We start from the raw sequence: 18823 nt of genomic DNA, 5'->3' as shown, positions 1-18823 counted from the left end.
ATTCAATAGCAGAGTGCAACAAGTAAACACAAAATGAACAACCACGGGTACCACCAGCTAGGTACTAAGAACCAGGACTAATAGTTCATCACTGGGCCACCGCCGGGTCCCGGCTTTTCCTCGTAGTGGTTCCCATCATATCCGCCGCCATAGTCATCCAGGGACCGATACCCTCCTGGAGGTCCGGCGTCACGGCCACGGCCTCGACCACGGGTACCACCCCGGTTTTGATGGCCTCTGCCTCGCTGCGCTGAGCCACGGCCGCGACCGCGGTATGAGCCACCCCGTCGAGGTCCATCCTCGTGGTGATTGCGATTGTTGCCTCCATACCGCGGGTTATAGTGCGGCCTGCTATGAGGCGGGCCATCCTGGGTTCCATCTGGATACAGGATTTCTTCATCCCGTTCCTGCTGATGGCGTCTCTTGTGGTTTTTATTCAGGAATTGGCTCTCCCATTCGCCCTCATTGGGGTTCTCTTCCTCAACACGTAGGACCACTTTCTCTCCGACGACCGTCTCAAAAGTAAGGGCCTTGTCGGCAGGGACAGGGTGCCAATTCTGGATCTTACCCGCGTCGATCGGACGGGCGCCTTTGCGCACCGCCAGCACTACCACGGGGTGGGGGTTCTCTGTGTAGTATTTCTCTGTGGCTGGCACAGGCGTCAGGCGCGCAGCCCAAACGCGGTTCTCGAAACATGCAGTCCCAGTAACCTGCCAGCTCAATTTCTTACCGATGCCACCGACTTTGTCAAGAATGGACCGGGGCGCTGGACGGGGAGTGATTAGTATACTGTTGGCCATGTATTTCAAATCATTAGATTCAGTATGCCCAAATGGCAGCATGGGGTTCAGAATCTGGCGGATTAGCCGACCCGAATCAGCATTGGAAATCAGATATCCAGTGTAGAAAATAGTTCGCTTGATGCGAAGCCGGCCGTAAGGTGATTTGGCCCGGTTGAGCGATGGATTGCGAATAGCAAGGTTATGAGAGTTGATCATCCGCTGCACTTCGGCAGTCTCCATTACAGGGGCAAGGTACATTGATCCTTCGGCGACCTGAATGACTTCTGAGCCGATGGGCTTTCTTCCACCATTTGGTGCCTGGAATCTGCGGTTTAGTTGCTCAAAATAATCTCGGAAGGCTTTCACACTGGCAGAATATCAGAACTGTTTCCAGAGGATAGGTATTAGCAAAAACGCACTGCTTCACGCGATCTTCATAAACGCGAATTTCTTCGGCCTGGTCGTAAGTGAGAACAAGGTCTTCCAAGAAAGTTTGCTTGAACTCCATGGTAGTGGAGAATCGCTGGCTCCTCGGGCCAACCTCAGGCTTGAGACAGACAAGATCAAACTCCAGCTTCTTACTGTCCAGCATACGCCGAACAAGTTCCGAGAAGTTAGTCTCACCGCGGCCTGTCAGAAGCACCGTGAGGGCATCTTTCTGCTCCATACTCAGTTTGACCAGTTGGACCTATCACAGGTCAGTTCGCTGCCAGCACACACCAATCGCACATCACTTATGCCGCACAATCTGTTCATTCCACCATCCCTCCCAAGCTCGTGGCTCTTCCTTATCGATGCCATCGCCGGTCGCGGCCAGCAAGTTCGGATCATGCCACCAGCCTCCGTTCGCGAAGCTCTCGTAGGCCTGCAAAAACCCGATGGTTGGACCGTTCCACAGCTGCGGATTTGGTAGAGGACTCAAGAACACTGGATGGCATTAACTTGATGCTGTCGCTTGCCGCCATCACTGAGGCATTCTTACAGGTATTATCGAAGTCGTAGACATGAATAGATCGGATATGGGATACCGCTGATTCCGAAGAAAAAGGTCGTTAGTACAGCAATAGTTATATCGCAGAGATAGCTTACCTGGCAGTTCTCTGTTGACTATGGACCATCGCCTTAAACTCGTGATAGTTCGCGCCGGAGCGCCGTGAGCCTGGACACGCATAGCGGCGGCCGCGTTTTCAGTCACTACAGCCTTCGCAGATCTCATTGTTCATCAATCATAGCAGTCAGCAGTGTGTTGTTAGTGCATGTCTCTACATATAAGTAGGACTTTTTCTTTTCGCTACAGCTTGCGACTTGGTGAGTTTGTGGAGATTTTGCCAATGTATGCGGCCGCGAAGAGAGTTGTGATACGGTGGACGCCAACACCCAGTTTCCCTCCGACCGAACGGCACGGAATTGTTACACTAACCACACGGCTGGCCACTTCTGCCCGGATGGTGAATACACGCCACTAGAGCTGTTGATGTGGTATGAAGCTGGATAATTTTATGAATACTAAACTTTTTTTAATGCACTTACAGGAGCACCGCTTGATATATATCAAGCGCACGTTTATGTTGATGATGGCAAACTCCAAACACTGCTCAGGTTATACAGTACTACATCCGTGGCGATACAGAGTTCCGTGGCATTTGGTATTCCTCACTGAATACCGGTTTTGCCACAGAGGCACTTCCGTCTCCCGTACTCATTCTGCCGACAGAAACCACAACGTGCTGGCGGTGAAGCCCACAGTAAAAGCGGTATCTCCGGAAATGACGTCCGGGCGGTCGGCGATACGCCGCAATGCGACTGCTTCAACTCATCGCTCCATGACAGCCATCAACCAGTCATCCAGCTTCCAACGAGCGGTCGGGTGTCGATCTCATGTCCGATGATGTCGACCTGCAACAGGAAATTCTCCAACGGACGCTCCAAGAGGTAGCGCATGACGAAGGCGAGCACGACGCTAACCCGTGTGTGATCTGTCTCGAACCCATCTCCGAAGCCGCCATCGCGGTGCCATGTCGCCATGCGAACTTTGATTTTCTGTGTCTGGTGAGCTGGCTGGAACAGCGTCGCAACTGTCCGCTATGTATGTGTTCTCTTTGGCTGGTACATATCGTTTCTGTTTAACATAACTGACTTTCATATAGGTAAGAGTGAGATCACGTCCGTGAAGTACAACCTCGACGACAGCAACGGGCCCAAGATCTACCAACTCCCAGCAAGCACAAACGACACCACAACCACTTCATCAGCCTCACACCTACCAACACCTTCACATCATAGCCCACCCCGCCGGCCCCGTCGTCCGCGCAGCCCTCGTCCCCAACAATCCCAGTCTACCGACCCCCTCCGCCGCCGCCAACACATCTACCGACACCAACTCTACTCTCTCCGCGTCGGCTCTAACCGTCTCTCACAATACCGCGAACTGACCCCCGAGCGGTTCAATCGCGAAGAAGATCTCGTCTCCCGAGCCCGGAAATGGATCCGCCGGGAACTGCAAGTATTCGAGTTTCTCAACCCAGAACCAGAGGACCGACAAGGCGGAGGAGGCGTTGCGCGCCCCGGCCAACAAAGACTCGAAAACCGGCGCGGCAATAACGCAGAATTTCTGCTCGAGTATATCATTGCTATCCTACGGACCGTGGATATCAAGGGCAGTGCAGGGCAGGCGGAGGAACTGTTACGGGATTTTCTGGGAAGGGATAATGCACGGTTATTTCTGCATGAGTTGCAGGCGTGGCTGAGGAGTCCTTATATCTCTCTCGAGGACTGGGATCGGCATGTGCAGTATGAGGATACCATTGGTGGTGGTGTCAATGCGCAACCCTCGCGGAGGGAGCGGGAGGAGAGCCGGACTGCTACGCCGGTGTATCGAGATAATAGGGGACCTCGGTCTTCTTCTTCTGGACGGGTGAATAAGCCGCCCTACTCTCGGAGAGGGGGCAGGTCGTCTCGGGATGCCGTGGCTCAGGCGAGACGCGTGCAATATGCCCGGGATCGGTATATTCCTGATTGAGCCGGCAAGGCTAGGTGTACGAAGCTACTGTCTTTGTATTCATCTCAAATTCTATAACTAGATATATAGACAGACGCCTCTTGATATATAGTTCAACTGATTTGGTATCTGAATTTAGAATTATATACTTAATGCTATGGTCATAGTCATTGCTCATATCACGTCCCAGGCAGACAGGCACCACAGGGACAGCATTGGGTATCCTCTACTGTATCACCACCCCAACACCCTCTAATGCCATCTACCATCTATTTACCTCCTCCCAAAGCGGCCCCGGCCCTTGCTTCCTCTATTCCGCAACTTCAACGACCGATAATTAGCATGTGCCGCCGGATTGATCTTCCTCGCGCGGGGCTGAGTTTGAGTTTGAGTCTGAGCCTTCGACTTTGTCGTCTTCTTCTTTTCCTTCTCCTTCTCAGTATCCTCTTCCGCTTTCGCTGGCGCCTGCAGCTTATCCGCCTCAATCGCTTCTTTCATTCTCTCCGAGAAGCTCTTACTTCTTGCTGGGGGTTTCGATAATGCTTCTTCGTCTTCATCGTAGTCATAGTCTGGGTCTAAGTCCGGTTCGGATCTAGATAGGGAATGGAGTGAGTGGAGGTCGTCTTCATCTGTATCGTGCGCTTCAGTTCCCGGAATGTTGAGGTATTGTGTTTCGGGGACTATATCCGCATCCGCATTCTGGTTGTCTTCTTCTTCATCGTCCGAGACGGGTAGCTGGGGCTCTGCTTTCGGTTTCGAGGTAACGGGCTTCATGCGCACTTTGCGGGTGGTTCGTTTCTGGCCCTTCTTTTTGAATGGGCGGGTTTCTTCCGTGGGTGGGTATTGCTGTGTCTGGCTATCTGCAACAGCTCCGGCTGCTTGTTCTTGTTGTTGCTGTGATTGTTCGGCCTCGATTTCATGAAGCACGTCCATGTCATCTTGCATTTGCTCTTCTTCCATATCGCGGAGTCCCTGGACTAGGGCTGAGAGGCCCTTTCCGACGAATTGGGGTCTCTTGCGCACGGCGATGGGGCTTAGGCCGCCGTCGTCTGCGGTGTGGTTGGTTGGATTGTAGCGGGTTGCTGTTGAGCGGCGGAGGAAGGATGGGGTTTCTTCGGAGTTGGGTCCGGCGTGCGGTTCTGTTGGTTTTGCGGCTGTGTCCTCGGTTCGAATGTACGCTGGGTACCGTGGGCCTTGGTTCTCGTTTTCCATCATTGCGTAGCGCCACGTTGTTGGGGTTGCGAAGAGGGTGGAAAGCATCCATTTCTTGCCTGATGATGCAGGGGTGCGTGCTCCTCTAGGACTGTTGTCATCTTCGTCGTCTTCTTCTTCTTCGCCTTCTTCGGCGATCGTGTCGAGCTGTTTCCTTCGACGTGAGGGGGTCTGCACTGCTGTGTCGCGTAGGCTGGCGATGCGGGTTGCGGATGGAGTGGCGGTGCTGCCGCCGGACTCGGAGAGGAGGTCGAAGAGGCCTAGAGCCTTGCCGTCGCGCTGCGGAGTGGGGCCTATGGCTGTCTTTAGAGGTGTCTGATGGGTGCTTGGGCTGAAGAGGCGACGGAGAACGGAAGGGGAATCGTAGGGATCAACTTCGGAGGGGTGGGATGTTGCGACGGGGCGGGATTTGGAGGGCGTTTCGAATGCTGCGGCGCCTTTGGCGGTTTTGCGGGGAGTTGATGTGGCGAGGGATGTTGAGGGCCCGTTTGGGGATGTGTGTTTGCGTTTCTTTGGCCGTTCTTCGAGTTGGACGGGGTTTTTGTCGGTCTTGTCGGAGGATGTCTCGAGGGCTTTTAAGCGGGAGTATTCTTTGTATTTCGCGGCTACATTGGGTGATTGTCAGTCAGATGATGGATGAAAGAGCTGGATGGTAAGTAGTGTTCATACCAATCTCAGGGACCTTTTTAATATCACTCCGATCAGCTTTCCTTCCTCCATTGGCGTCCGCAAAAGCTCGCTCCCATTCTTTCAGTTGGGCGCGTAGATTGGCAGATTGGGTAGCCATCTCCGGAGCCATGACGGTCGCCATTATTGCATGTTGGTCGCGATAATAGTGTGTATATGGGATAAGGTAAGAATAGACTGTTGATTAAGTAGGAATGCAGTCTGCAGAGGTGGTTCAAGGGAGTGAAATCCGTGCGTCAGGAGTAAGTAGTAATGGCTAATGGAGCCCCGGCGGTTGGACCGTCGCGTGCGCGAAATCAATTAACGCGGGTTCTACCCGCGTGGAGTGACGTAGCGTGTCTGTCCAATCGCAGTCCCTAATAACGATATAGAGTAGCAGTCGCAATGCATTGGACGTCGCATGAATACAGTGGAGATCCTGAGTAGTCTGTGATTGTCAATTGTATAGTCTAGTAAATTTAGAATCACTTGTTGCATTATAAGCTATCCGTGACTCTAAGCCAAGAGTCAATCTTCATTTTCACATCTGTAGTATTGAGTACACGTGCTAAACCCTGAAAGATAGAAATCCATTGATCATCGCTCATTAATCTATTAGTTGGTTCGAGTTTGAATATATATATATATATATATATGTCCCGCTCTATGAAAGATAAAGACAATCACCAGCTCGTCAACCCCCGAGTCCTATCAAATCCTCCGCGCAACTGCGTCTCAGGATGTACCACTTTTCCCTCTAGGAGAGTGTACTTCACAAGTCCCTCGCAATGTTCGGGCCTGATCCTAGCTAGCCAGATCATCTGCTGCTGTTCTTTCCGATAGATCAGGACATTGGCAGAGAACTTGTGACCCCCCACATGGGAGACGAAGAAAATGCCCACACCACCGGGACGCTCGTCGTTTGCATCGCGGTAGAGTCCCAGAGGCCGTAAGTGCCGTTCTAGTTCTTTCTTGATTAAGGGTGCAGTAATTCCGCAGCGAGCATCGCGTCGTTTGTGGGAACAGAGCAACACCACGTAGTCGAATTGGCATGGTCGAGGGTTCAATTTGGAGTCTGGATTGGCGGAAATGGCGCCATTTTGGGACAGTGGCGCGTCCATAAAGCGCGTGATCACTTCATTGACGTCGCTTTGTTTGACGGCGTCGACGAAGGTGAACGATGGCAAAAGCAGGACTGTAGTTCCTTGGCTTGTCTCCTCATCGGTGTCTGGGGGTGTCAGATTTGAGGCAGAGATCATGAAGCGCTAGTTGCAGTTAGTAGGGACTTTCATAGAGGACAAATTTCGGATAGGCGTACACCATGTTTGGAGAGATGTGAAGACTCGTCGAAGGCTTGCATTAAAGATCCCTTTTCATTTTCGACCCTTTCGGTCCAGTCCGTTTTCCCCGTCGCGACTAGGACATGGGTGTGGAATTCTTTGATGTGGCCGTATAGCGGTCTCGAGGTTTCGACCTTCACTTTCGAAGGAAACTGTACTGTGCAATCGGCGCAATCCCGTTTACAGTCCGGCCCATCTTCTGTCGGATCGACGGTTGGGAAAATGTAGCTGTCATTGCGGATAAGGCCGCCGCGCGTGAGTAGTGATCGGAACATGGCGATCTGTCTCGGTAAGCACCGTGTATGTACGATCGCAAATTTCGAGATCAAGTACAAGATAGTTTAGTATTTAGGATTAATATGCGGAGTATCAAATCTGTCTCCTTTGTCCTTATATCTTCTACGGTCGTGAGGCTCGGAGACGGCCTTGGGGCGAATATCCCGAGGCCTATCCCCGATCGGAGGACTTGGCCATACGAGCCTGGAGTGCCTGCCAGGCATCCTAATTCTTACCCTCCGCGCCAGTGTGCATCAGACGGAGTCATAGCGTCTACTGGCTCCGCCCGTTGGTACTCGGTTACCAGCAAATAGTAAACTAAGTAAAGAGCAATTCCCCAATTGGAGCGAAGAGTTTGTCAGAGACGGGAATCCTTCAGAGAGGGAAATCCTTCAGCCCACTTCAGGGACCCTTTAGCCGTGCGTTTCACAAGGTTAGTTTAGTTACTACGGAGTGGTATGGCTGTGAGAACTGAGAAGATGGAACCATTACACAAAGCACATGGCAGCTGGTTTCCGATCTCCCCTGTTGCCAGCTTCCACGATTTCTACTGCTTAAGATCTTGACTATACCTTAACAACCAGAATGAAGTAGTTATTCTTGGAAACTACAAGGTTGTGTCCTGAAACTTATTTACAGTTTGTTGTACCGCTCGTGAAAACAACAACCGGGCGGTGTTTTTCCCTCCCATATGGACCATTCCCTATCAAGCCTTGTTAAGCTCATAGAAAGTTAAAAAAGGGAAAAATTAAGCAAAATAGAAAAGAGTGCTGGACCCCTGCCACTAGACTGAGACAGGCAAGAAGACTGGGACCCTTCATAACTAGTAGTTACTAAGTAGTAATCTGCCTGCTGTGGTGACTCGGATGACTAACGCGATGGAGACCAACGAGGCGCAGTGACTGGTTGTTTGAACCAGTCTGAGTTCGAGAGTGTGTCTTACTACTACTGCTGTCTTACCTCGGTCAGGGGGGAAGGAAGAAGAAAGTTTTTTTCCTTCTTCATTTCCTTCCCGTCCGATGGGTCCCGTGGGTGCAACCTCAGCAATAATAATCCCTCTATGCCCACAAGTGACTGCAGAACAATCAGAACAATCGGATAAGGTTAAACAGATAACGAACGAACAGACAGAGGTTTTTGATCTCTGCCTAAAATCTCCCAGAACCACCACCACGGCTCATTCGGAGATCGTTGACAGTTTAGGGAAGGACTGAAACCCGGCCGGGAGAAGCTGCCCGTTTTGGGGAAGAGGACCGGTGGGTCAAACACGTAAGCCCAGCGACTGACTTCTCTTATCTGAACTGCCGCGGCCGACCGACCGACCGAAAGAGCGACCCAAAGTAAAGTGCGAGTGACTGACCGGACGGACTGACTGTGTGGGAGCTTGTTGGTCGCTGCCCCCCAAAAAAAGAATAACAATACTCACCCAAGACAATCACAGAGAGGGGCCAACTAACTCGTTTTAATTCTTTTCTTCGCAAGTTACTCCCTTCTCCAGCAGTTGTCTCCGATGAAAAGAAGAAAAAGTATCCATTTCATTCAGTATGGCCGACTTTCATCAGCAGCAGCCTTTGGGGGCCGCCGCTGCTGCTGCTGCTCCTTCTGATCTGGAACCCCCGCCGGAGCAGCAACGGGTGAGGAAACGTCGCAGGCGCACCATGGCATGTATGCAGTGTCGCAGCAGAAAACTTCGCTGCGATCGGGAGTATCCTGTATGCAGTCGCTGCCAGAAGAGCAAGACGCCCAATAAGTGCACTTATGAGGACGGCTTCCTCTGGCAGCAACCCAATACAGTTGCCTCGCCCGTTTTCTCCGAGCGAGGTCCCACAACCACGGTGCAAATGCCCCAGGCTGATCGGGCGACTGCCCACCCTACCCCGGACTCGGGGATAAGCAGTCTGCCCTCTCGGTCTCATCATCCCTCGCATCCTGTCGAGGAAAAACGCGATAAATTTCTGGAAACCGTCTTGGGTGCCCCCAAGGCTGCCGTCAACCAGGAGCCGTATGTCACCACCGAACTACTTCAGCGCCCTCGTCACCACCCGCCCGAATCCCACCATCATCATCTTCATCATTCCAACTCTCATTCCTACCCGGACGATAACGATGAGACTCCTCCATCGCCGTCGCAGCAATTGGATGTCGCCCCCCGGATCATGATGCGAGGTAAAGAGACAAAGACCCGTTTCAATGGGTCGGGCATTTTTGCCAACCTTATCGCGCAGGTAAATCTTCCCTTGCTTCCTTGTCTGCCTCAACGTTGGCTCTACGTACTAGGATGCCCAAGTCATGACTTTTAATTGGCCGAATGTTTACATCTCTGTAGTTCCCGGACCTCAGGGCGTTTGCGGAGGAGATCCGTCAAGCCAGCCCGCATCTGTCTGCGTTACGGCCCGATCTGATGAGGGTAAGGAAGGGCGTCTGGAAGAAGAGGCCTCTCAATACGCCATTTCCCACGCCCACAACAAGTTCCTTGATTACAATGCTCCCGTCACGTGGAGTGGTGGACGAGCTGGTTGCTTTGTACTGCACCTACATCGAATCCACCCACCGCATCCTTCACATCCCATCATTCCGCACCGAACTGGAAGCGTTTTGGGCGCAGCGAGAATCACCCGAAATGGTCTCGCCGATCTTTGTGGTGCAGCTCCTCCTAGTGCTTTCTTGCGCATGGAACCTGGCCGATTTCCAGACGCTGCAGATGAAGAATGACGGGCATCTGCAATGCTATACGGCCATTGAGTGGGTCCTGCATGCCGAGAAGTGGTTGGAGAACACGCATATCAAGCGCCCGGAGTTGACCAGTCTCCGCCTGAACACCCTGCTGATCATCGCCCTCAACATCCATGGCATGAAACGTAGCCAAGCTTGGCTTGCGACGGGAACGCTAGTCAAGCAAGCCATGATGGCCGGTTATCATCGGGATCCCACCCGGTATAGCAGGATCTCCGTCTTCAACATGGAAATGCGCCGACGCATATGGACCACAATTGTCGAACTCGATTTACAGGTGTCTCTCGAACGAGGCATGCCACCGTCGATCCAGGAAGCCGATTATGACACGGCTCCGGCACTCAACATCAATGACGACGAGATTCACGAGGATAGTACCGAGCTTCCGACGGCAAAACCGCTGGATATAATGACTGATTGTTCCTTCCAAGCGGTCCTCGTACAATCGCTTTCACTGCGGCTCAAAGCCTGCGCCTTAATGCATTCCCCGCGGATCAGCTGCCGATATGAAGATATTCTACACTTTGACTTTGAAATGAACCGACACCTTTCCAAGATCCCTAACTGGCCGACTTCAGAAGTGGGCGACTCCCAAACCGCGCACCGCGGGATTCTTATCCGAGCCATGCTGGAAAACAAAATCGGACACTCCCTCTTATCTATACACACGCCTTTCGCCATTGAGGCACCAAAGGACTCCCTCTTTGCACCATCCGCTCGGGCTCGCCTAGAAGTGGCGTCGATGATTCTATCCACGCAACGGCGCTTACGCGAAACTTCGCAACAGTTGTCTCTCTGCAACATGGGCGACTGGACCATGCAGGCGTACTGCACGATATGCGAGCTCCTACATCAAGGGCTAACCACCAACAGTAAGTCTCGCCAATTCCTGTGTCTGTGTACCGTGTGCTCATATGCATCAGGCGCTTCCACCTTCCTCACCCGAACCCTCCCTGGACTTCCCGAATCTCTCATAGCCCTGGTGGAGGTGGTCTTGACGTGTCTCCAATCCCGCCTTCTCCTGGTAGTCAAGGGAGCCAAAGAATATTTCTTCATGTCTACCATTGTCGCACTGGTCAAAGTAGGACTCTGGCCGAGTCAAGCACAGATATACAAGCAGGAGGTCGTGGAGCGGGTCATCCTCTTTGCGCAAACCCTGTTTACACAACACGCCAACTGTGCCCATTTGGGCGAATGGGGCTTGGGCAACTTCAAAACCAACCAAGTGAGTGGTGATATCCTCAATATATTCGCACCAGGTAGAGTCTGTACTAATCTGATTGTGATAGGTCCCCAGCCTGAACGTAGGCCCTGGACTGGCTCCCCCGTTTGCCCTCGACGTGAGCATGGCGCAACCTGCCAACTATGGCATGATGGTAAGTCTATTGCTATTCCTCGATTTTCTTTTGTCACAGGAGCAATGACCTAACAAGACCCAACAGCCACCGGGAGATTTAGATCCATTCCTCGATGCCTTCGACTGGGGCGACCTGACCGGATTCACGTTGCAGCAATGATGTAAAAATGCTTTGATTTCAATAATGACGACTGTATGTAACTGTACCAACACCTTGTACGCCCGTGCCCCGGATTACTGTCATCTGTATCATTATCTGTATGAACACAGCAATTCCCCATCCCCAGATACGATCGGGATCCCTCACCGATCATCTAAACCATGACGCCACGACACAAAGCAAACGAACCACGATCAGACAGAAACAGGATGGCGATCATGGGATACATATACTTTGTAAATAACGATGTCAATCATAAGTCATTGTACACAGAGGCAGGACGGTCATTCGTCTACACGACAGGGAAAGTGGACCGAGGGATCGGCAGCCCGACCGCGCTGCAGATCGGATGATATCAGAACTGGTAAGTATTTTGCCATTGCTGCACCACACGATGGAGGTTCCTGGTGGTTCGCTTGATCGCTGTAAGTAAACAATTGTAGTAGTTCGTATACAGACTTGAAGTATCATGTAGGATGCCTTGTGGTAGATGAGGTTGAAACTGATGATCATTACTTCGTGTAATAGTCGCTACCATGAGGCTCCGCTGTTCTAATTGATGGTTAACACCATCCAAGAGGAACCGTATAGGTAAAGATGTAAGGAGGACGAAGATAGATACTACTGTAGAATTGACTTTAGGCGGTGCTGCAATCCGACCCCCGGACCCCGAAACGCCCATCCCGATAGGCGATGAACACTGCCAAATCCCGAGACCAAACATGTACCTACACTTCAAACTGTACAACCAAACACAGGGCTGAAGATGATCTACAGGAGATTCTGCCCTTCTATTTCTGTTTGAATATTCTGCTTCAGAGAGTGATTCTTTCGTGGCTTTGCATCGCATCACAGTTCATCCCCCAAGCTGTTCTACCGAGCAAGAGGCTGAGCGTGGGGGCTAATTGCTTAGCATGATCAACAATGAACAAACACTACATAGCGCACTAGCTTAATGATAGACATGAGTTCATTCCCTTTACTGTGAACTAAGATGTATTCCATATCCTACTGTGTATAGGAAATGCAGGCTGACAGCGCAGGATGCAGCGGGTCTCTTTCAGTATATTCAGCGGGGCCATATCTTGGTATCCCTGATATCATTGCAAGAGCAGACACTGGCTTGAGGCAGGAAAGTGGTAACATGCAACAATACCATCCCCCAATTTTATCATGAGCAAAACAGAATTTTCTAGCGTCATGCACAGAGGGTTCAATACGAGAGATGGAGACCAGAATCTATGGTTTAGGCAGGCATATTACCTTAGCGGCTGTGGTATCCTACCGTTCGATTGATACGGTATCGACGATATGAAGACCGTCTCAATGCAGGGTCGTGACCAGCAGAAGATAATCCAGATCTTCAGGGTTCTGACCTACTCGGGCTGGTGATTGGAGAGATACTAGACATGGGGCGGGTACGGGGAATACAGCCGGGAAAGTGGTAATGGTAATACCGTCTGGGTGGAATTGTTTGGGGCGAAGGTTAACAAGCGAAAGCTTGACTTGGGCCTATTCTTGGAACGGATTTGCCGTCATGGAGAGATGGAGGGAGATTCTAGATTCCTCGCCAACTTTGGTCGCTGGTGACGTGCTTGGTCGGTACCCCCCTCTTTCATTCATCTACTAGACTACTATTGATCTCGCTTTATTTGATAGGATTCCCACCATGATGGTCGTTCAATTTCAAAAGTATATCCCACACTCACTCTTGGTACTCCCACAGCCTCGTGGGCACCAAATCTTAGCGGGCCGTTCTGTGTGTCTGCGCTGTCAGACAGCTAAGCCTTGTTGGCCCCGTTAGTCCCTTGACTAGCTTCAGTATCGGTCTTTGTCACTGCCAATCATACTCCTCCCCACGGCACGCTGCCTGGTCTAACTTTGGTCCCTATCTGCCTCGTCCTCCAATTCCAACACCCTCAACCCTCAATGGGGCCGGATCGCTCCGGCCCCATTCCCCTGGATCCTTGTCATTGATATATCCCCCGATGAGATCCCCTCTCGTGGACGCTGGCCCATCCGTTTCAGTCATTCATGTCAGTTCTTTGTACTAGTAGTACTACTCTTTCTCTTGTGACATTTTGAGGACTATTCTCCTCGCGCCATTCCTTTTTGCAGAGATTCTTGTTTCACAGCATCCATGAAGAGCATCACCATGCTGCCATCCATTATTTCCGTCTTGTTTTTCCTGCTCTATGCAGTGAACGCTGTTCCGATGGCGCCCCGGGCGAGCGCGAGCGCACTCTCGGGGCTCGACACCAAGTCGTTCTCTAAGACCAAAGATTATCCCCTACCCAATCTAGGCAATATCGTTGCCCATGACCCTAATATCCTTCAATATGATGGCTATTTCTACTTGTACAAAGGTGGTGTGCACATCCCGATTCACCGAGCCCGCAATCTCAGTGGGCCTTGGGAACAAGTCGGCACAGTCCTGGACGATTCCAGCGTGATCCCGAAACAAAACCGCTCTCGTCCTTGGGCTCCTACGACCATCCAGCACGACAACCGTTTCTACTGCTTCTACGCTATCAGCGAGAACGGCAGTCGCGACAGCGCCATTGGCGTCGCCTCCTCGGATACGCCCGTCGGTGGAAACTGGACGGACCATGGCGCAGTCGTCAACACCGGCAAGGGAGACCTGTCGGACATCTATCCTTACTCGGTCTCCAATGCGATTGACGGCGCATTCATCACCGATCAGGAGACTGGACAGTCTCACCTGCTTTACGGGAGCTACTGGCATGGCATCTTCTCGGTGCCATTGGCCGATGATCTCCTTTCTGTCAAAACCCCCAAGACGCCGAACGCCACCAACCTGGCCTATATCCCAGATGCCAAGTCGAAGCCGATCGAGGGCTCTTTCATGACGTACAAGGAACCTTACTACTACCTGTGGTTCAGCCACGGCAAATGTTGTCACTTTGATATTCACGCTTTTCCGCCCATGGGAGACGAGTATGTGCACCTGATCTTCTATCAGAATTTGGCAGCTAACATCCGACAACAGATACAGCATCCGCGTCGGCAGATCTGAAAGTGCAACCGGTCCTTTCATGGACAAGGATGGGCACGATACCCTCAAGGGAGGCGGTACCATCGTCTACGGATCCAATCATGGAGTTGTCTATGCCCCTGGTGGTGTGGGCGTATTGATCAACAATGGCAGCGATGCGGATGTTTTGTATTACCATTATCGTATGTTTTGCAGTCCCCGGCTGTTAGGAAATTAGCTAACTTGGCTTACAGTCAACACCACATTCGGTTTCGCACAGGGAGTGAGTCTAACCCTAACACCCCATTACAAGACGTATACTAACGCAAGGCAGGATGCACACTTGGGATGGAACTATCTGCACTACGTAAATGGATGGCCAGTGGCTGTCGAGGGGTATGTTCATGCCAACGGCAAATGAGCTCAGGCACTAAAGGTGGAAAATCCAGTAATTCTAGCATAAACGCTACATCAAACGAAAGCAGCGGTCGGACTATACATCCGAACCACTCGCTCAATTCACTAGCGCTTCTGTGTATGTGCTGTCTAATCTTGATGCTACTCCCTACCCACTTTACTGGCAACAAACTCATTGTTCTATTCGTTGCGCTAGTCATTGGTGCATTCCTTTGGCTCTACAGTTGAATCTACGCCTCGTCTAGCGTCCACCGATGTCCGCCAAGTCGTCTTACACTGCCTGTTCCTGGCCAAAATGGGGCCAAATCTCAGGGTCCAATCCTGCAGGAACCAACATGGGGCCAACACATTGCTCGATTGGTATATCTGAAACCAACATGTTGGTTCGAACTCTCGATGGAGCAACTAACTGCACAGACATGATCCATCCACGCCACGGACATCCAGCAGGATTACGGGTCCCATCCACCATCCACATTCAGGGCCGTGCCTGTGGTATACGACGAGGCATCACTGAGCAAGAACAGTACCGAATGGGCGACTTCATCAGGCGTTCCCACGCGTGGCATCACCGTCGGCGTGGGCGTGAACTTTCCTTGGATGGCCGTGGCCTTATCCAACAAGGGCGTCTGAATCGACCCACTATCACAAGCACCGTCAGCGCCACCAACAAGCCCCCGAACCAGGAAATGAAGCGAAATGAAAGAAAGAGGGAAGGGAGCAACACTTACGGTGCAACAGCATTGACCCTAATATCCGGACCCACTTCCTTAGCCACACTCCTTGTCAACCCAACTACCCCATGCTTAGACGCCGAATACGCAGCATGCAACGCAAAGCCCCGGAGACCCTGAATACTCGCCGCATTGACGATACTCCCTGTCTTGCTTGTGGCCTGAATGGCCCTTATCTGCGCCCGCATGCAATACATTGTCCCGGACAAATTCACCCGCAACAACATATCCCACTCGGCATCATCCTGCTCCAACAACGAGCCCGTCCCATGCTTACTCCCAATCATGCCCGCCATGTTGGCCGCGCCGTCGAGCCGACCGAAATGGCGGACCGTGGCATCGATCCACTCTTCGACAGAGGAGCAGGATCCAACATCCACGACTGTGGTGAGGACGTTTTCGTCGTTGGCGTTGGGAAGCTGAGCCCGTGCGTGCTGCAGCACGGAGTCAGAAATGTCCGCTAGAGAGAGACGGGCCCCTTGAGCGTGGAGCTGACGTGCCACGGCGAGGCCGATGCCTGAGAGGCCGGTAATGGTATACACTTTGTCTGTAAATGATGATGATGATGATGATGATGATGACGACGACATGATGTTGTTATGATTTGTGGATATCTTCTTGATGTGATTATTGATATGATTTTGTGGATATCTTTTTTGTTGATGTTTCTTGTTGATATCTTTTTTTGTTGATATGATGTTGATCTTGATATATTATGAGGATATATATGGTACTATGTTCCACTTCAACAAGTTATTTGAGTTATAGTTCAGTCTTACCCCGCATTAGACCCAAGGAGAAGAAAGAGGGGGTTCATATACCCGTTTCGGAGTGAACAGACTCGGGGATCCTCCGAACCAGGGGATGAGTGAACACATGATAGATCTAGACTTAAAAGGTACTGCTAGAATAGATCAATGGCAGATGATTAGCAGTGTGGATCAAAGCAGCATACCAAACCGGCTAAATCGGGTAAATGCGACCAGAGAGAGGGTGACATTCGGGTATAAATCTACACTGAATAAGTACTAGTCGTAGCTACTACCGAATGAGTCCAGCATGGCACCAAAAAGGACATACTTAGTATATCTGTATAGAGAACACGCGTTTTTCCGGAAGACGTACACCTATAGAATTATGGTGTCACCTGAAGATGAAAACCAAACCATGAATCATCCAATAGCTGCTTCGCCGTCTTCCTCCTCCCATAAATCCCATTGTGGACATTGGACATTATGAACCGAAGGAATAACCCCTGGTTTCTTTCCCCGCTGAGGTTACTCCTCGATCTGCTCTAGTGATGTTCCGAGGATGCTAATTCCGCCTGCGCCTAGCCATCCCCCCTATTGGATTTATTACTAGCCTGACCGTCTTGCATATACCATACCTTGACATGAAGGGGAAGTAGAAGGAGTGATTGGCTATCGTTCGTAAACACATTGCGAGTATCTCGACATCGCCCAATAAACCATAGTGGTAGCAGACCAAGAAACCCCACCATTTCAACGACAAGGTGGGATGGGATGGTGAGTCGTCTTTTCAAGTGTCATGTTGAGCATGCTTTCTCAAGCATTGATGTCTATTTTTGTTATAGTATGTTGTCATTGATTGTTTTATGTTTCATATCGAGAATGCCGACACGTACCGGTATGAACAATGTTCGCTTTGATGTGAGACATTGCAAACTACTCAGTAAGGCGCCTTGCCATGGCTTATGTCAAGATAAAGGGTAGGGATGGACTCTAATCTATCAGATCTCAAGATGATGGTTGTTGATAGGTAGAAGGTAGAAGGCAGAGGTTGCGAGGGATCAGGCGAGTGTCAACCTGCCCGATGATGGAATATTTTCCTCATCACGGAGAAATTTCCTTTCTCTCCTCTTTATCTACCAGTGAGCCTCCTTCCAAATAAAGAACGATTTCTGCCATATTCCTCCTCCTCATCGTTGAACTGAGAGAGACGGAGACCTTTATCATCATCATCATCATCATCATCATCATCATCAACATGTCGCCTCCAAAAACAAGAAGCACTGAGAGTAGTTGTAGCGTCGCTCCGTCCCTGGGCAACAACCTCGAGCCCCATTCATCGCCTACTACTCCCCAACAACTATTTCAGCTGATCAAACGCCGGATACTCGAGGCCAAGGGGCCCGGATATTTCGAATACCAACAGATTCCGCCTGAAACCGGGCAGTTAGTGGCACGGCGCTTGACCGAAGATGGCGACATTGAACGAGCAAACCCAACTTTGAGCTATAATACTCTAGATAGGGTGTTCTCGGTGACCATATCAAGCGCGACCCACGGAAGCGCTTGTCCTTGGGCATCAAGTGAAGTGATTCACAGTTATGTCCAAGGATGTTTTACCACGGAAAAAGATATGGACCTAATGGTGGGTGGAAACGACGGTGGGGAAATCAATGCTTATCTCTACGCTTATACTGTGGATGGGATATCACTGATGAAATAACATGCATGCAGGCTTCTACAACTTTCCTGCGCCGTGGGCCGCCGGTAGCTATAAAGAACCCGACGTCTATATTATCCATCCTGCAACTTTTCTACCCACAGTTGTTATCGAATCTGGCTACTACAATGAAAGCAGTACGAAGCTGCAGTATGACAAAGATCTCTGGCTTCTGGGTGGAGCGCCGCATGTTAATGTTGTCATCCTGATCAAGTGGGATAAAGAGGCAGATAGTAACCGAGTATCTGGATGGATCGAATTGCATCGTCGCGGGGATAGTGGTGCAGCTATTCGCAAGGTAAGTGTGGCTAATTGTTGATTTGGTTCTCAGATATTCATATGTTACATGATCTATTGCCTGTCTATCCAAGGACTGAATAAACCCGTTCCAATCGATAGGACATATTCCCAGCTCCCGCTCCTGGAACGCCGCCAGAGAGCATCACGCTTTACAGAAGCGACTTTTACCCGGGGGGTGAGGTACCACCTGGAAGGGATAGGAAAGATACCTGTCTATGGAGCCTGGATCGTCTGAGAGAACTTGCAACGTCTAATATGGCAAGAGAGGGACTCGTGCCAGCTTAGGAGTGTGGAACTAATTTACCGGTGCAATGGTAAAGCAGCACCACGGCTCGCTTCTGATCATCATGACAGGAGTCTGTTCTGTTTTGAGATATTCACCAA

The 18823-nt window shown here is 51.0% G+C and overlaps 9 protein-coding genes across 9 annotated transcripts; 4 read left to right on the top strand and 5 right to left on the bottom strand.

The window, feature by feature from the left end:
- Positions 1–77: 77 nt before the first annotated feature.
- ASPBRDRAFT_125952 (rRNA 2'-O-methyltransferase fibrillarin-like protein) lies at positions 78–1998 on the bottom strand (the record flags this gene model as incomplete). The annotated part of the gene is made up of 5 exons (XM_067617837.1): positions 78–1149; positions 1202–1470; positions 1528–1709; positions 1765–1812; positions 1872–1998. The coding sequence occupies 5 exons, from the start codon at positions 1996–1998 to the stop codon at positions 78–80; spliced, it is 1698 nt and encodes a 565-aa protein (XP_067479296.1).
- Positions 1999–2660: 662 nt separating this feature from the next.
- Positions 2661–3801, top strand: ASPBRDRAFT_196167 (RING finger domain protein; the record flags this gene model as incomplete). The annotated part of the gene is made up of 2 exons (XM_067620952.1): positions 2661–2868; positions 2930–3801. The coding sequence occupies 2 exons, from the start codon at positions 2661–2663 to the stop codon at positions 3799–3801; spliced, it is 1080 nt and encodes a 359-aa protein (XP_067479295.1).
- A 252-nt stretch (positions 3802–4053) lies between these two features.
- On the bottom strand, positions 4054–5791 carry sld2 (the record flags this gene model as incomplete). Its single annotated transcript, XM_067620951.1, has 2 exons — positions 4054–5597; positions 5662–5791. The coding sequence occupies 2 exons, from the start codon at positions 5789–5791 to the stop codon at positions 4054–4056; spliced, it is 1674 nt and encodes a 557-aa protein (XP_067479294.1).
- Positions 5792–6178: 387 nt separating this feature from the next.
- Positions 6179–7534, bottom strand: ASPBRDRAFT_65733 (sucrase/ferredoxin-like domain-containing protein). Its single transcript, XM_067628577.1, has 2 exons — positions 6977–7534; positions 6179–6923 (listed from the first exon to the last, which is right to left on the bottom strand). The coding sequence occupies exons 1-2, from the start codon at positions 7271–7273 to the stop codon at positions 6342–6344; spliced, it is 879 nt and encodes a 292-aa protein (XP_067479293.1). The 5' UTR covers positions 7274–7534; the 3' UTR covers positions 6179–6341.
- Positions 7535–8818: 1284 nt separating this feature from the next.
- On the top strand, positions 8819–11524 carry ASPBRDRAFT_196164 (putative C6 transcription factor; the record flags this gene model as incomplete). The annotated part of the gene is made up of 5 exons (XM_067620950.1): positions 8819–9499; positions 9601–10879; positions 10931–11232; positions 11297–11383; positions 11450–11524. The coding sequence occupies 5 exons, from the start codon at positions 8819–8821 to the stop codon at positions 11522–11524; spliced, it is 2424 nt and encodes an 807-aa protein (XP_067479292.1).
- A 165-nt stretch (positions 11525–11689) lies between these two features.
- Positions 11690–12458, bottom strand: ASPBRDRAFT_585597 (uncharacterized protein). The gene has a single exon (XM_067627921.1). It carries the CDS (start codon positions 12372–12374, stop codon positions 11880–11882), a length of 495 nt encoding a protein of 164 aa, XP_067479291.1. The 5' UTR covers positions 12375–12458; the 3' UTR covers positions 11690–11879.
- A 1221-nt stretch (positions 12459–13679) lies between these two features.
- Positions 13680–14940, top strand: ASPBRDRAFT_196163 (endo 1,5-alpha-arabinase; the record flags this gene model as incomplete). The annotated part of the gene is made up of 4 exons (XM_067620949.1): positions 13680–14482; positions 14535–14722; positions 14774–14802; positions 14854–14940. The coding sequence occupies 4 exons, from the start codon at positions 13680–13682 to the stop codon at positions 14938–14940; spliced, it is 1107 nt and encodes a 368-aa protein (XP_067479290.1).
- Positions 14941–15388: 448 nt separating this feature from the next.
- Positions 15389–16607, bottom strand: ASPBRDRAFT_178039 (SDR family NAD(P)-dependent oxidoreductase; the record flags this gene model as incomplete). The annotated part of the gene is made up of 2 exons (XM_067619872.1): positions 15668–16607; positions 15389–15578 (listed from the first exon to the last, which is right to left on the bottom strand). Exons 1-2 carry the CDS (start codon positions 16258–16260, stop codon positions 15389–15391), a joined length of 783 nt encoding a protein of 260 aa, XP_067479289.1. The 5' UTR covers positions 16261–16607.
- Positions 16608–17677: 1070 nt separating this feature from the next.
- On the top strand, positions 17678–18458 carry ASPBRDRAFT_30391 (uncharacterized protein; the record flags this gene model as incomplete). Its single annotated transcript, XM_067622771.1, has 2 exons — positions 17678–18080; positions 18154–18458. 2 exons carry the CDS (start codon positions 17678–17680, stop codon positions 18456–18458), a joined length of 708 nt encoding a protein of 235 aa, XP_067479288.1.
- Between the last annotated feature and the right edge of the window lie 365 nt (positions 18459–18823).

This window comes from Aspergillus brasiliensis, assembly GCF_001889945.1.
Source record: "Aspergillus brasiliensis CBS 101740 unplaced genomic scaffold ASPBRscaffold_6, whole genome shotgun sequence".
Taxonomy (NCBI): domain Eukaryota; kingdom Fungi; phylum Ascomycota; class Eurotiomycetes; order Eurotiales; family Aspergillaceae; genus Aspergillus; species Aspergillus brasiliensis.
Note: the sequence above shows the minus strand (reverse complement) of the source record. Positions and strands in the feature narration are given on the sequence as shown.